The 18,249-nt window shown below is 34.9% G+C and overlaps 1 protein-coding gene across 1 annotated transcript in view; it reads right to left on the bottom strand.

Moving 5' to 3' along the window:
• MMP16 (matrix metallopeptidase 16) overlaps positions 1–18,249 on the bottom strand; it is a 265,162-nt gene that overhangs the window by 82,141 nt on the left and 164,772 nt on the right. Inside the window, exon 5 of the mRNA XM_040995311.1 lies at positions 1,745–1,906. Coding sequence (XP_040851245.1) covers positions 1,745–1,906 — 162 coding nt within the window. The remainder of the gene's footprint in view (positions 1–1,744; positions 1,907–18,249) is intronic.

Here is an 18,249-nt window from a genome sequence, read left to right as displayed (position 1 = left end):
TGAAATTACCCCTATGGTGCTACTTCGGGTGCAAGGAATTGCTTTCTGTTTTGACTTTTAAGGATTTTTTTTTTAACAGCTTCACCACAGTTCTTATTGTAAAGCCATTCTCAAATCTTTTTTGGAAGTAGGTGATATATAAATAATAAATAAGTGACAGTTGACACTGGGGACATGAATGCAAGTTCCACTTAAGTTAATCCAAGGTTTTGATAGACAATGCTTTTATACAAACATTTCCTAAAGTCAAGCATCGTCTCAATAAAGTGCATTCTACCATATATCAACTACATGGGTTAATTTTTTTTTTTATAAAATGTTACTATTTTCTTCCAATAAAGTATTTTGATAAATTGCTAGATGATTGTTTCATTAAAAAAATACTGAAATAGCCAAACACATACTGATTTAAAAAACATCAGTAAAATATCAATGTGAAGAAGAACTTCTGAAAAGAGACTTCTAAATCAAGCCAAAGTTTACACATGTAATTTGGTGCAGATGTTAACCATCATTCCTCAGGGGATTAACATTTTTCAGAAGAAACACAGGCCTGTTCACACTTACTATTTAGATATGGAAAGGATATTCTCTTGCAGACCTTCAGTCTAGACTACTAATTCATGAGGTCATGAGAAAGAGACTTCTTTCAGTTTACCACTTACTAGGAATTTCAGGAGACATGCATTTAGGAATAGGCTAGCTCAATTCAAATTCAAGTATGAGACATTTTCCTGTTCTCAATAGCTTAATAAAATAAAGAGTAGCACATAAATTGACCTTTTTTTCTAAGTCTATTTTAACCCTTAGAGAATATATTTCTGGAATTGAAAACCTAAGGAATGCAAAATAAACTAGTGAACTTAAACTATCCCACTTAAAAAATGCAAATGACAGTCTAGATATTGGGAATTCACATATAAACAACACACAACTGTCTTCCTTCTATAAAACTGAAATCTTCATTAAGTTAAAAAGCTGTATTTGCTACTTATAAGTTATAAATATCAGAGTCTTAACAATTACATGTTAGGAAAATGCCTTGCAATGAGGAAGTTAGGGATATAACAAATATACATATAATAATACATAGCAAATATACATATAGTAATGTAGATGCACAATTTATTCTTTTTCCCTTTCCCTTTTATATTCATTCTTTGACTGAATCCCCTAAACAAAAATATTGTAGTCATTTTTTGTGCCGCAAAAATTAACTTAGTAATTTACTAATGTCCTTATTTCTTGACTTTTGCTCTGAGTCAATGATTAACCAAATGCCTAGAAGGTCAACTTGATCCATCCACCATATACAAGCCTTTACTGTTATTTGTGTAGGAACTGCTCAACATCAGATATCACAGCCTGTGATTCAATCTGTCAGTTTGTACCAAAGTTTCAACGTCTATTACTTCTCATTATTTTTATCGGTGACTTTAATCCATGATGCTTTTCCATCTGGATTTAAATATAAAAGTAATTTAGAATTTAATATAATCACATGTTTCAACTAAATTAAAAAATAAAACTTCATTGGTGTTAAATATGATTTCCATACTATGTACATTAAGAGTCATAAGAACATCGCCAACAATATCTAACTAACTGAAAAAAAATCTTGACAATAGGCCAGATAGACATGCATATATATTTTTCTTAGTTTTTGTCACAAAGAATCTGCCCCAAGAGAGAAGGAATTCTTGGCTTCGCTGTAGAATTAGCCAAACAAAGAACGATAACCTACCATATATCTTCTGGATGCCCTGCAAATCATCATTAGGTAGTTTGAAGTTGTCTGTTTCCATGTACTGGTAAAATGGAGCCATGATGGCAGTGGGGTCATTGGAATGCTCCAATCCCAGAGCATGTCCCAGTTCATGAACTGCTACAAGAAATAAGTCATTTCCTGTATAAACAAGAATAGAAATTATTGTAGCTAGTAATATTCACGTACAGAACTGAAAAGGACAAGTTGGTGTTACCAGAATTTCACCCAGGAAAATTGCAGAACTCTATTTCAATTATTGGTGTGATTGTGTTACTGGCTTCCCTACTGGAAAAATTCAATATATAAATATAATATTTTAAGGTGAGAGGAAGGCAGTAATGATGAAGATACAGAAGGTTAGAAACTACGGTAAGGAACAGCCGACAATGGATGAAGGAAGACTACTGGCAATAGAAAGTGAGATTATCATGTACAGCAGTTCCCCCTTTCTTTCCTAGTTGACGGAATTCTAACAGTTCAGCAAGGAAAAAAAGTCAGGCCAGACACAATCACTGCTTTTATATTGATGAGCAAATTAAGGCATGGATGGGACAAATCGAATAACAAAAGAACAGATCTTGGTATTCACAGAGCTATATCTAGGACTCAAAGTATCATAGCTTCTAAAATAATGCTTTTTTTTAAAGTAGGTTGAACTGTAGGAATATAATACTTTAAAATAAAAGCAATAGATTGACAGTCATATGAATTAGAACTCTAGATTAATCTCAATTTAATCAGTTCTTTAGTGGATTGAACACAATTTATTTAACATAGAACTGATATTTCCCAGTGGAAATTTCTATCTGTACCCATGTTGCACAACAGCCTGTGAAGTACAAAACTCTTCAGAAAAACAGGTTAGTGTGTTGCATACTCTATTCCTGTTTATAATCTCTACATGTTGTCCATTTGCATGCCATCATAGTGAAGTTCTTCACAAGTAAAATGGTAGTCCTGTATTTATATTACTCAATTCTAAAATTTTATTTAGACCATATGATTGCGAAATAGTTGGGGCTATTACATCTCTAAGCCTTTTTTTTTCTAAGTGAAAAGATTAATAGGACTGAAACAAAGTGAAGTTTTACATCCATGACTTTCAGTGAATGCAAACAATTTCAGGAGATGTCAAGTTTAGGCAAATTCCTTTACAAATGTTTTCATAATGAGCTGTTATAATTCTCTTCAGGGCCTCTATCATTAGTGCAAAACTGCTAAGTAAACAAGCGTTTTCTTCCTGGAATGATCTTTCATAAATGAAGGCTGAGGTCATGCAGCTGATTCCTACAGAACTTTAGAAGGCCCAGTGTGACTCCCCACAACAACACTTAAATAAGTCTACCTGAGAACAACTGAAAGACTGAAGGTAAAATAAGTTTAAATTGTTTAAAAAGAAACAGACATTTCCATTTACTTCTCTGTTCTTATAAAATTACTTAAAAGTTAAATGAAGAAACCAATAGAAATATAAAATATAAATACAAAATACAAAATAAAAATATAAAATAGGTTCACACATATATGTATAACATATAATGTATGTGTGTGTGCATACATATACTCTGTAGGAAAGAGAGTTTTTTTCACTGTCCCCACTGAAAACTCTGATATATGAGTCTGCTGGATATTTTATTTGAATTATCTCTTTTAATGCTTACAACAATCCTCCAAGTCTATCAGTCACTAATTCCTTGTGATTTCTGTTTGAACACACAAAACCAGGGTTCAGGCTGCATATTTGTCCTAACAATTACAATGTTACCATCCCATATCTGAGTACCTCTGAGTACCTGGCTTTGCGTCCCTCAAATTCTCCCGCTGTATCTCCCAACCAATGCACACACAGGGAGGTGGCAAATGGTGGCTCAAATGCTCGGGTCCCTGCTTTCCAACACAGAATGCTGACTGAGTTTCTGGCTGTTAGCTTTGGCTTAGGCGTGTACTGGTAATTATGGGTATTAGCAAATGGGAGTTCTTGCATGCTCTCTTTCACCTCCCCTCCCTCTCTCCTTCTGCTGCTGCAATTTAAAAAAAAAACAATAGGAAAATCAAGGCTTGCACATATTACATGTTTTTTGTGAAGACACACAGTACAATAGGGTTGGCATTTAACTTTCAGTTCTATTACAGAAATCATGTTTATAAACAATATGTTAAGTAGCCAATATAAATCCAATAATATGCTTCTGTGTTTTGAACTTGATTTGACTTCCAACCCATGCAAATAATGACAACTTTATGTTAAAAGTTATATATTAACATCAATAGCTGACAGAATAACAACAGAAGCAAGAGAGCAGACTGATTGAAGATTTTAAGTTAGTGCAATCATTTGGGCATTAATTTAGGTGAGGACCAAAGTGGAAACAGTGGAAGTAGAAAGTAGTTGAAAAGTCCATAGGTATTTAAGGGAGAGACACAGTATTTTACATGTTTCATTAAAGGCAAAAGTTGAAGATAACACTAAGATTTTTGGCACAAGAAACTGGAAGTATGTAGTCATTTGCTGAGATGGAGCTTGTAAGAGGAGAACTTGGCAGCTGGGAAAGTCAAGTTGGATATATTCAGATGGAATTAGAGGCAGGTGCAGGATAGAATGAAAAACATGTGTTAGATGAGCATTGGTGGGAAAAGTGCATGGGTTCGCTTCACATAGGAGCACAGGCAGTTCAATCCTTGTCAAAGAGAGAGAATGGAATATAAAGCCACAGAATCAGTTGCATTGTTACAACTAATACTCAGAAATCTCTTCTGAGAACTTTTAACGTATTTAGTGAAACTGGAAGATGTCCATTACCTGAAAGAACATGGTGAATATAAAGAGGGACAGAATAAACCACGAAATATTGACTCAAGGATGTTTAAATGATAACAGAAAAGCATATAGAGATATGCAGAATAACTTCCAGGCAGCATTCATTATTTAGTGAAGATGGGAGGGAGGAAGGGAGAAATGTTGATTAACACGTTCTAAGTAATAGATAGGCGTAAAGAATGTATAGAAGTTTGGATAGTAGGGTGACTATAAGTAATGATGATTATTGAAATATTACCTGATGATTCGTTAATATCAAAAATAATTATGCCAGTTACAAATCTAAATAAAATTTGGAATTAATCTCACTGTATGGTTCTGTCTCCTCTTATTAAGCCATCTCCATGCCGATATGGGTGAGAAGAATTTATTTCATAAACCTTTTGGTATCACCAAGTGAATACTAAAACTACAGAGAAAGATAAAGAGACTGGATATATGTCAGGGAGTGATTTTTGATACGCCATGGTTTTTTATACCACATTTAGAAGGGGATAATAGCATTCAGGAATGAGAAAGGGCAATGACAAGAAACTGTGATAAAGAATTGAGGTCCGGGATGGTATTGGATATCGGATACAGCTGCTGCCTGCATTGCTGGCATCCTATACAGGCATTGGTTTGAGCCTTGAATGCTTCACTTTACAATACAGCACCTTGCTAATGGCCTGGGAAAAGAAAATAACATGCCAAAGTCTTTTGGCCTCTGTCCCCTATGTGAGAGACCCAGATGAAGCTGTGGGCTCCTGGCTTCAGCTTGTCCCAGCGTTGGCAATTGTGACCACTCACAGAGGGAAAGAACACGTGGCAAGTTCTCTCTATCTCTGCTTCTCTGTTGGTAACTCTGTTAAAATAAATAAATCTTTCACAAAGATAATTTCAGATGAACTCTTTATCATATGCTCAAAGGACATTTACAGTGATGATGGTAGTGGGAACAAGTTAGAAAAATATCCAATCATCATGAAGAATTACAAGGGCAGACATTGGAAAAACAAAATTGGGACTTCAGGGTCCAAATATCATTTCTATTTTCACAAGAAAATGGGAAAGTGATTTTTATAAAAGCTGCCATTGTGAGTAAGAAAGCAATGGAATATGGCTATTCAGGATCATTTAGATTACATATAAGAGCATTTTTAAAAAGGTTTTGGAAACTGAACGGAAAGGCACGTTTATTCTGGTGCAAAATTTTTACAGTCCGTGTATATAATGGGTTCTAAAAGACTGAGGGAAAACATGTATTATGAAAACAGCAAACGGTGTGGACTAAAGAATTAAATGCATTTTTAGATGTAGAACATCTACCTCCAAGTGGAATTTTGATTTGAAATTAGAGATTTTTTAAAGATGCAAGTCTGGTATCGATAAGTCTAACTGCTTTGCCTAAAAATCAAGGTAAGTGTAGGAAGGGCAGAAGGAACAGCATCTGTGCACACCCACAGCCAGCATACAGGCTTCACTGATAGGCCATTCAGAGACTGAATATTAGAAACTCACCAAGGGCAGAGCTAATAGTGAAACAAAGACCCATCAAACAACCAAGTGATTGATGAGCCAACAACAGGAGACTCCAGAGTTGTCACTCTTTTCAACACAAACAAGTTCCCAGTGAAATAAATTAAAAAAATAGTGCTGATTGATAAAACTGACGTTTTATCTAGACGTTCTTGGCCTTGTTTTGATCAAACCAATACCCTTATTTCTGAGAAAGTCCTAATGCCGCCCTACAAGAACTATTTTGTTTTCATTCTTCAAAAGAAGAACTCTAATTTTCATCACCTTTCTCTTATGCATTAGGTCTTTTCATCAGAAAAAAAAAAGTTTTCCTTAGAAAAACATGCAGAGCATATTAGCTCTTAGGAAAACTAACAGTGCTGTCAGACATTTGCTAAACTTTTAAATGTTTATTCACAAATTTTCTTTTTCTTTCTTTCTTGCTCTCTCTTTTTTTTTTGTTAGTAAAACGTGTTCAAAAAGATAAAAAACAAAATAGACCTCATAGCATATAAATAATGCAAGTCAAAGTCACTTCAAGTATCTTTTCTCTGCATGATGGTATTGTATCTCAGAAAAGGAATAAAGTCAAACTTTAGAGGAAAGTCAATGGGATTGGGCTCTTATTACTTTTTGGATACACCACTGACCTTTAGCTCAGAAATACCAGCAGGGAACCTCATGTACTGACCATTCCTTAGATATTTGGCAATAATGTAATTAAATCTTAGTTACAGCTCACAACAGTTTAAAAGGTTAAGTTGCTAAATTAACCAATGACATTATAATCAGAATTCTATTAGGAACAAATGTTGGCATATGATAAATTCTGATAATTAAAATACAGTACACCTCCTTCTTAAAAACGAAAATAATAACTTCTGTAACTTACACTACTCTGGATTCTCAATTGAAATGTACCTCAAGCTTACCATTATATAGAGAACAAAGAAAAACATCAGCCTCTTGGTTCTCACATAGGAAGCAGTACTTACTTCTTCTGCAATATTTCTGATTTTTAATTTTCTTCAAATATTTCTTCAAACTTTTATTTACTATACTCCAATAAAATTGTTGATATCCAAGCTGTACATATGACAATACATCACTCGTCCTTTCCTTGTCAAAATATTCCAAGATTTTTCACTGTTGCCTATATGTTTACAGAATGTTCACTCTGCTGACATGGTTTGGTTTTGTTTTTTAAATTTTTCAAATTTTTATTTGGAAGGCAGAGGAAAGGAGAGATAGAGGAAGGTCTTCCATCCACTGGTTTCCTCTCCAAATGGTTGCAACTTCCAGAGCTACGCTGATTTGAAGTTCAGTATCAGAAGCCTCCTCTGGGTCTCCCATGTGGGTACAGGATCCCAAGGCTTTGGGCATCCTCTGCTTCTTGTCCAGGTCACACGCAGGGAGCCGGACTGAAAACAGAATATCTAGGGCATGGACTGGTGCCTATATTGGGTGCTGCCACAGAGTAGAGGATTGGACTTTTGAGCAATGGTTTCAGCATCCGTTGTCATATTTTGAATATTAATGTAACTGGGAAAGCAACGGGGTATGTTTTAAGTCCTTGGGGCCCTATACTCATACGGGAAACCCAGAAGAAGCTCCAAATTTTTGGCTCCATATTGGCCCACCCCAAATACTAGGGTCATAAGGGTTACATGATGGAATATATTTAATTCTCTGTGTGTGTGTGTAAACTCTGCCTTTTAATACATTCTTAAAATCCTTTAAAAACTATAGCTATATAGTATTCCACATAAAATTGTAATGATTCAAACATCCTTACTCCTAGAAACATTTTCAAATCTGGAATCATTAGCATTGCTGAGTCTATTTCCTTTCTTATCCCTAAATTGGCCTCATCCACCCCCGTTTTTGAGTTGTACATTTTTCATTTTCTTCCGTGCATATTTTTCTCCATTATAAATGTGTCAAAAAAATGATACTTGTTTTAGCTATAAAAGTTTTAAACTTGGTATCATTTTGTTTGATGTCTTTTGAAATCGCTGAAAATCAATATTTTTATAATATAAATCCTTCACTTTGTCATTCTTGAAAAATATTGATCAATCCTTTAAAGCAAACATTAAAGTTACCTTCCTGTGAAAGCTCCCCCAATCCCTAAATAATATACCCTTTGACCCTGCATAATCCGCTAAATTCAGTGAATAAATTAGTAGTAAACTATTCCATGATTGCTTATTACGTCTGACAACATGTCATGCTTACAATATTTACAGGTGAAATAGGTGAATTAGGACCAACTTGAACAATACATAATTTTAAATATCTGCATTTAAATACTGAAATCCATTTCCATAAGTAAAATTCCGAAAACAACACCGGTCTTTGATTTGTAGAGTGGTAGGAATTTCTTTTCTTTTTTTCTTTTACATTGATTATCATGGTTATTATTCAGCAGCTTATGATGACCGGACAAATAAATGGAATGCAGTTACAATTACATGTTGAATTTATATGTTTATGATAAATTTCACTGTTTGATTTGATGGATATCTAGTTTGTTTCATATTTTCTGAGTTTTCTGACTTTGTTCATTATTCACAGTGCTATTATTATACCCCAACACCTGAAGAAGGAAATATTCCTATCATATTGTTATAAAATCAATAGAGAGAAATGCCAGTTAACTTTCACAAGTACTGAGCCAAGAATTAGTCACTGTCTATTTCTCTCGATACTAGCTAGGTTTTATTATTAGCCTTTTTTTTTTTTTTTTTTTTTTGGTTACAGAAAAGGTACTGAGAATTAGGGCAGATGCTTAGCGCAATGCTTAACATGTCACTGGGGGTGGGGGTAGATGTTGTGCCATAGAGGTTTAAGCCACTACTTGGAATGCTCACAGGTTATTTCAAAGTATGCGTTGCACACCCAAACACCCTGTTTCCAGTCCAGCTTCCTGCTATGTGCCTGGACGGTAGCAGATGATTAGTCCAAATATGTGGATTGCGGCCACCCATTGTAGGAAACGTAAATGAACTTCTGTGTTCCTGGCTTCATCTTTACTTACAATTGGCTATTCTGGGTATTTTGGAAGTAAAGCAGTTTGGAGATATAGTTTGGAAGCTATCTCTCTCTCTCTTTTTCTGTCACTCTCCCTTTCAAATAATTGAATATTTTTAAAACAACAAAAAAAAATCTAAATGTGAAAAACAATGTGCCACTTGTGGTATCAAGTACCTAAGCTTGGGTCTTAGCTTTGGATCTAATTCCAGCTTATTGCCAATATGCATCTCAGCCAACACTCGATTGAGTTCTTGATGCCTTAGTTCTGTTGGGTCCCTTGCCATTACGGAGATTCAAGAGTGAATAAGCAGATGGGTGGTGATCCTTTTCTCTCCCACTCTCTTGCTTAAGTTCAAATAAAATTAAATGTAAAATATTGGACAATTGTTATGTTTTCATGCAAAAACAGAAATAAACAGAATGATTGAAAACAATGATATCTATGACAAACCAGAAAACATGGAAGACATCAGGAATATCTGAATAATTAAAGCTAAAATACACCTTTCACTCTTGTAGACTGTACTTTGTATGTGAAATCCATATTTGATGCATTAGACTTGCCCTCATTTAGTGCAAAAAGTCTGAAACAGAAATGGTCATGAGGATTTTTTTTTCTTTTCCTATTGATTTCAGTAAAGATTCTAATACCTTCAAATATGTCCTAAGCTATATCCTTACATGTGGTGTATTCATGTGAGACGCACTGTTCCCAAGGGAAGCTCAGTCTGATGAGCAGGATGATTTCACAACTTCATTTCCCTTTACCTGAAGTTAGCATACAAAAATGATCAACTTTGGTGACTACTTAAATGAGTTAATCATCAAATGAAAGGAAATATCACTCTTCACAGATTTAAATTATTTGATGTGATTATTTGTATAAAATTATTATTTGCATAGAATTTGGATAATGCATGCTACTATCCAGACCAAAGCCTACTCTACTATGAGCAAGGAGCTATTCATAGCATTATCACCTGTTGATGAACACTGCATCATGATATGAATAATTTTCTTCCTACATGCTAGAAAAGCTGAATGCTAAAGACCCCAAAAGAGAAACCATCCAGGAACTAAGAGTATAGTTTGATGATTCTAAGCTCTTCTGAGTTCAAAAGCCTCTTGGAGAACCTGAGAAATTCTGAAGCTTCTCCGAAGAGACTTGTATGCCCCAGCAAAGTAATTTCTGGCATGCGCAGTTGTGTCTCCTCACTGAAGCCTTAATGGCAATCTCAGGTACAACTTCCATTATAATGAATAAGTCCTGGAAAGCAAATGAATATGCAACATGATGACTACAAGTTCATAACACTGTATTGTACACTTTTTCTTTTAAAAACTTCTTTATAATAACCACATTTTTTATTAAGTAGAAAAAGCATATTTCCCCTAGTGCAGCAAGTCAAATTTAAAGTCAATGTTCCTCAGTAAGAAAATGATAATTTTTTTTCAGCAGCTAAAATATTTTTATACATGTGTTGTACTTCAAATGTTCTAACAAAGAAGTCCTTTAAAGATAGTGTTTATTTCCAAAAAAGAATGGAGGGACGAACATAAGGGCAGGAGAGAGTTGGAGGAAAGAAGGGAAAACGGTTACTATATGTTAGCTAACAATTGTGATTACTATTTCATAATGTGCAAATTACACAAATTGCCATAAATACAAAGAGAGGAAATGAAAAATGTAAAATCCTAATCCACCAGGTATTAATTATATAAAATTGAGTAACTTATTAAGCTTCCTGTGTTTCAATCTCTGCATTTGTAATGTCACTGAACTTGATAGGTTATTGGCATATTAAACAACAATATGATTCGTTGTTTAGATAAAAAATTTAGTGCATAAAAAGCGACCGTTTCAGCAACAATAATAAACACTATTTAAATTCCCATAATTCGAAAGCTTTGCAATTAACATTATAGACAGGTACAAATCATATGAGAATCATTTGAAGCTCAAACATACCAAACTGTAAAGGGTCAAAAAAGATTGAGAGAATCTTTCATGTGATGGTTTGCTCCTCAAATGCCTGCCTCAGATGGGTCTGGCCTAAGCAAAATTCAGTATGCCAGGGCTGCATTTGAATCTGCTACGTGAGTATCAGGCACTGAAGTATATAAGTCGTCTCCTGCTGCCTCCTTGTATGTGTGTAGGCAGGAAGCTACAGTTAGAAGGGAAGGAGATGGGATACAAACTACAGCACCGCCACATGCGCTCTGGGCAGCTAGAGCAACAATCTACCAGTTTGCAAATTATCTGTCCCTGGAGGAATGCTTTAAGAGCCAAAACTTCTAGCTAATACGTGCCTATATGAAAGAAGTAAGGAAGGAAATAGAAACTGGAAAGACAAGTTCTGGAGTAAAGGATGATCAAAATCATCTTTTGAATTTTGATGTTTTTCATAATTAAAGTACAGGCAGTCATAATGCTTTAATTATCATACAATTACATTTCCTATTGTCTTTTAGGCTCAAAATGAGCACAACCTAACCTCCGTATGAATTTCAGTTCACAGAGTACACTAAATGTTTATGATTTTAAAAGTTAACCATATATGTTGTCTAGCATATAATAGATATAATATATTATCTAAATATAATATAATATATAAATATTATAAAATAATGTAGAAATATATAATATAATATATAAAATTTGATATTTCCTCATTATGAAACTTGGATTTCCCCTGCAAATTTTGCACTGATCTGAATCATGAATAATCAGCAAGAAGTAGTACAGAATTTATAAAATGATTCACTCTGTTGCTCATTCCAGCTTATCTATATTGCAGTTTCTGAATGTTCATTGCCATCTCCTTCAAGTACTCCTTGAAAGGCTCGTTGTAACACCAGTGGCACTCTACTGCTAAACATACACAAGGGCTCATGATGGCACTGTGAAGGGCTGGCTCTTTTTCAAGAAAGGTGCTTAAATTACTGTGACACAAAGGTGTAAATTGAAAGGCACAGCCACTACAAATAGCATACTGCAGCACTCATATGTTTTGCTCTAGGTTCAGGGGATAGTGTATGCTCTGTTTCCTAACAACATGTCTATAAAAACATTCATGTAGTTTGAAGAGAACACATTCCAACAGTAAAAGGATAGTTGACCTTATGCCATATGGGTACTGATTCAAATCCTGACCTCCCCACTTCTGATCCATCTTCCTGCTAATGCTCCTGAGGAAACAGCAGTAGATGGCCCACGGACTTGGGCACTGCACCCATGTGGAAGACAGGCAAGAAGTTCTTCACAACCCGTTATTATGGTCATTCCAGTGGATAGAGTATTTTTCTCTCACTTTCTCTAACTCTTCTTTTCAAATAAATAAATAAATAAATAAATTGTTTTTTAAAGTTCATAAAATTACTGCTTTATTTTTCCACCCTAAAAGAAGGCAGGAAAGTTTTAAAACATTTTATTGTGTGGAACTTTTTCATAACTATGAAGAAACAATTATAATCAATACCTCAAGGGCAATTTGCATAGCAGTTATTTTTAACAATTTATATCTTATGAAAACAAGACTTTAACTTTTTCTTAGCTTGATTTTGATTTAGACAGGATTCTTGGTGACTACAGAATCCCAACCCATTTATCTCGGGACATTTACTTTAGCAGATTTATAATTGGAACTTTTTCCTCTTCCTCTTTAAGGCACGCATCTTTGAACAGTCTCTTGGAAGTTTTGCATGCTAAGTATGCCTCTCTAGGAAGTAACAGCCAATTCTTCAAAATGGAATGACCAAGAAAGATTACATTTCTGTCTGCCAGGTCCTATGAGACAGTAGCAGCCTCATTTTGATGATCATGTACTGGCAAACACAGAAGGCCCACCACACTGAACCGCCTGCCTGCCGCAAGACAGAATCCCATTCCATGAAAACAATTCAACACTGTTCATGGCAGTGTACACACGGATCTGAAGCAGCTGATGCAACTCACGGGACTGACTCGGGAGATTTCTAATTCATCTGCACTTGCCAAAGAAGCAGAAAAAGTAAGGATGGTTGAATTAAAATAACTAACTCTTAGATTATTACAATGAAATATCAGAGAAAGTGTACACACTCCCACACAAGACATGCAGCATGGGAAAATTGAGACACAGCAAAGTGAAAAAATTGTTACAGAAAGACTTAAACAGATTGTGCATTGAGTCACTAGAGCCTGAGTGCAGATCCTTATAGTAAATGCACGCAACATACACAAAAAAGTCCAAAAATGGACTTTATATATGGGTAAAAATGGTTAACTGATATTCAAGTATTGCTGCTTGCTTTTGAAAATGGAATGAATAAGTAATATTGCATTTTAATTGTTAGCCAAATATCCCACCCTCACTTTTTGTTTTTCAATTCACTGTCATCTATCATTGTGATAATATAGACCGTCTAATGGTGAGGGAATAGATAATTTTCTGTTTTTCCAAGAATTCAAAACCAAGCCAATCTGTCTGTACTCAGCATTTGCATAGAGACTTATGAATAACTTAAATGAATTTGCTTGTATAAAATGATAGGTTACAAAAATTTGGCCATTAACTAGGTTAGGATGCCTGTCATCTATTGGCTGTTTTTCTCCCAGCTGTGAAACACTTTCCTAAATAAGTTGCCATTTGGGGCCGCAGGCTCCAGCCTTGCGTGGGATGGCACACTTGAGTGCCATTTGGCTCCAGGTGCCCCATGCACTTCTATGCACAGGGACTGGGGATTGACCAAGGAAAGGGGCAAGGGGATATGTGGGAGGGAGGGCATTTGAGAGACTTTTGCAGGTGAGGAATGATTTCTGAGGGCCTTCCATCAACAAGGCCACTGTACTTGCTGACCATGGAATGCATGTGTCGGAACTGGGTCTCCTCAGTGGCTCAGACAGAACAGTGGACTGCACACCCCAGATGCACGTGGAGGATATGGCAGTCAATATGAGGATGGAAGACAAAACAAATTGGTGCACCATCCCATCTAGGTTTTGACAGAAATTATCTGGGCAATTGGAGACACTCCTAGGTGGTCTGTGTCAACCAATGGACTTATGAAGAATTTGCTCATCCTTGGATCTGCGAGATTGATAGCATGCCAGAACTATTGTAACCACTTGAGCAGAACCCTCAGAGCATGCTCTACACCAGGGACACTGGAATGACATTAGGTAGCCATTCCCCAACCCAGGGTATTGAGGCAGTTAGAGGGCTGGCTGCAGCTTGTTCCCTCAGCTCTCCCTTTTCCAGGAAGAAGAAATGGCCTCAACCAATTTCCCTAACCTTCGATCTCGCGTTAACCTATGTAAACATCATCAAAAATAAAACTAAATAACATTAAAATAGCATAAAATAAAGCAATACATAAACTAAAGAACAGTAAGGACAGTGAGGCTGCTATGAAGACTTCATCACTGCTTATTTAGATCTCCTGATGGTTTTGCTCTTTTCCCAATCAAAGCTTTTCTCCATAATATTTTGTGTGTGTGTGTGTGTTTAATACTGTCTTTATAGAGAGGTCCTTTCATGCTCAATTTTTCTCGAAAGCAAGCATTGCTAAAACCTTAGGTATTTAACATAGCTTTCTATTAAAAATACATCGCATTTTATGTTTGCCAATGAAACACTTTGTATTAACTTATTGGCTGGCTTATAGCATTATATCACTCATAGCTGAAAATCAAAAACTTAATTATTTCTCACAAAAAGTTGTTTTTTTGAAATAAGATTTTTATAAATCGATTAAAGCCAGTAATTCTAAGAAAAAGATTAAATATAGTTACGCTTTTGCAATCTTCATTGCTTAGCAATGGTTAGAATCCATGATTGTATTGTAAGAGCAAAATGTTTAATTTTTAAAATCAATGCATTATTTTACATGTGATGATAAGGAAATCAACATGAAGGATCACAAGTTTGATAATTATTTGTGCACACAGCATCAGTGAAATATTGGTGAGCTAATTTTAATAAAGTAGTAGACTTTAAAATATTTAGATGGTAGATAGCACATATAAATAACCAGAAAATTCACGCTTAACCTTGTGTTTAAACAGCAAATTTGTGAAATGCTTTTGGATTTTCAAAAGGCTATGAAGTCACAAAAGTGTCTTCCTTATCTGCTTTTGTGGTTGCCCTTGCAGTGTTAAGACTGAAATAACAGGATAAAAGTAGAAGTAAAAACAAAAAAGCATTTCTTTTCAAAATGACAGGCATATTTTATACCAGTCTGTGATTTAGTCAACATATTCCATAATCCTCATATTTAAATTATTTTTACCTAAGTACAGAAAAATAACTTGCATTAGATTTATTTAGCAAATAAATATTTGCTGGTACAGGATTTTAGCCAGAAACTGGCAGAATGTCCTTTTGGCAATATAGTTAAGAATTTGAAATGGTCTGAAGAGAGCTTTCTTTTTGAGATTCATGACTTGGAAGGAAACCAGAAAATAAATGCCTGTAAATGTCTGGTCAAATGTGGCGTGTGTGTGTGTGTGTGTGTGTGTGTGTGTGTGTGTGTGTTTTGCAAGCAAAGCAATGAATAAAGCACCTATGTTTGATAATGTTTATAGATTTAAAACAAATTCTAATAATAGCTGTGCAGTTTAAAGGCATTAAAAACCCTGACTAACATAAAAATAAGTCATGTAAATCTATGACTTAATAATACGTTCACCTTTAACTATCTTTAATTACAAATGATTTAATCAATTGGAAATGAGTTTCTCATTTGCTAAAGGGGAAGGACAATTAAGGTACCTGGAGTACCAACTATGATCTAGAAACTTGATCCTCACAGAAGTTTCTAAAGTGGTTATAATTAGCCTCAGCAACACCTCAGGGAATAAAGGTTGAGAGTAAATAATGTAAAACATGGAAACTGGTAAAGGAGTTTGCATCTAAGTTTGCTTAAATCCAGCTTTTTTTTTTTTTTTTCTAAAGTGCATTGCTAATTCAAAGTAATTCTTACTGCACACGGAAAAACTTGTCTCGAGAGAGAGAAATGATGCTGGAGAGACAGAGAGAATTCTACTTTCCAAAAAAGTTTTTTTTAATGTTTGCTCATAAGTTGCTGGTTTTCATGAGTATTAATAGCTCAGATGAAGAATTTATTTTCCAGTGAATACCATATCAGTAAAATATACCATCCATTGAAATTATGAACTCTACTCCACTGGACAGCATCCATCATCCTGTACTACAGCAATGAGGTGTTAAATGAAGTACGCTAAGAAATCTCTGCTCTTGCTGGAAGAAATTTCCAAGATTACAGTGAAACTAGTATTTGAATATGTTTTCTTTTTTCTTTTGCAAAATCTGTAAAGATTGTGAGATGTAAGTGCTGTATTCACTGCTTTACCTAGTAAAACACACACCCTCTCACAGTGTCCCATTCCTCAAAATTCTAAAAGGATTTTGTAGTACAGTTTAAATTACCCATTTTAAAGCACATTCCATATTTTGGGTCAAATTCTTCTCTCCAACCCATCTGTCACTATTTATAAACACAAAGCTTAATTCCTATCTGTCTCCCTAATAACTCTATGAAAATGTGTGGAAGTGGAATTAAAAGATAAGCATATTTTGGTGCAAAGTACTGACATCCATGAAGAGACATAACTTGAAAAAGTTCAGGGAAAATACACATCATGAAAAAAATGAGGCACATTTTTATAACATCTGGCACCAAAATAAATTTAACATTTTATGTATTTTGATAAACTTATGGAAGGATCCTCATGTCAATTTTATTTCTCACTTGCTTGTGCTGATACTGCGCAAGTAAGTGTTATAAAACACCGGGCTCTCATCTTTCAATGTTTGAAGTTTTAGCATCTATCTGATTGAGAGCAGATTTCAGATCTTGATATTGCATATATCTTCAGTTTTAAGTATTAAGGAGTTAATTTGGATTGTCTTTGAACATGTAACGTTAAAAATCAAATTTATTATATGCAAATGAGTCAATTTCTTAAACGTATCACTTATTGCTGGAAGGGATTTGCCTTCTTTGTAGACAGAATTACTTCCTTGAAACTATCTTGGCTATTCTTATATATTCCTTCTGGTCTTGGTATACCCTGTTAATATTGGTAATATTAGCAGCAAAATCGTAATTACCAAAAGCTTTTTTAGCTTTGAAAAAACATAGATCTTTCTTATATATCACCAAATTTCTCACATATTCATTTGTAAATGTGTATACAATTAAATATTTTATATGACCAGTCTTTAATGCTTGAAAATGATTAAAAAAATTTAATATGACTTTCAATTTTATGTAGTAAATAGCTTATAGTGATCATGGTTTAAGATAGCCAATGCTACAAACAAATGGGCAGCTTAAAACAGTAATTCATTGTCTCAAAATTCCCGCTCATGGTGAATATTTCACATAGGCTTGTAGTCATCTCTTGGGTGGAGGGATCAAAACCTTTACGGGGCATTTGTGCTCCAAAGCCCGCTGGGGTAATGTTTGCAGCTTTCAGTTAGGCTCTGTGTTGGACAGATGCATGGTCCTCACTATGTGGGCCATTTTCATGTTTACCAACTGTGTCGTCTGGTTTCTTTCATGATAACTTACCAAAAAAAAAATTTACTGCAGATGGAAATTGCTATCATTTATAATCTAATCCTCAAAGTGACTTACCATCACTTCTTTAATGTTCTAACCTCTAGGTATGACTCGCTCTGCCCAGCCCCCACTTAGCAGGGAGAGATCACACAAAGGCATTATGATCAAGAGCTGGATCACTGGTAGGTAACTTGAGGGCTGGTTTCTCCAATATCAATAATAGTGACAGTTACCTTTGTATAGGAATTTTTAGGTTTCAGATGTTTTACTAGAAATCTGCACTGATTATAACCAACAAAAGGTAGTCCTCCAGTTGAATTACCCAGTAACTTTGCATGAGTACCAGGGTTATTGTTACTAGCAATCCAGCAAAAAAAAGAGAAAAAATGAAAATAATCAGGTTTATTGTCTAATTCAGTAAATCTCCTCCCTGCCATACGCTGACCTTTTAAAAAAAATCATCCACAATAATAATGATAAATGATCTAAGCTCTAATGAATTTTACTCCACACACTGTTTTGGGAATTCATGATATTTATCCATGTAAGAAAGAAGAATGTT

The sequence above is a fragment of the Ochotona curzoniae genome, unplaced genomic scaffold (genome assembly GCF_017591425.1).
Source record: "Ochotona curzoniae isolate NIBS_2020 unplaced genomic scaffold, NIBS_Ocur_1.0 contig_1071, whole genome shotgun sequence".
Classification (NCBI taxonomy): Eukaryota; Metazoa; Chordata; class Mammalia; order Lagomorpha; family Ochotonidae; genus Ochotona; species Ochotona curzoniae.
The sequence above is the reverse complement of the archived record's forward strand: the minus strand, read 5'-3'. Positions and strand labels throughout refer to the sequence as shown.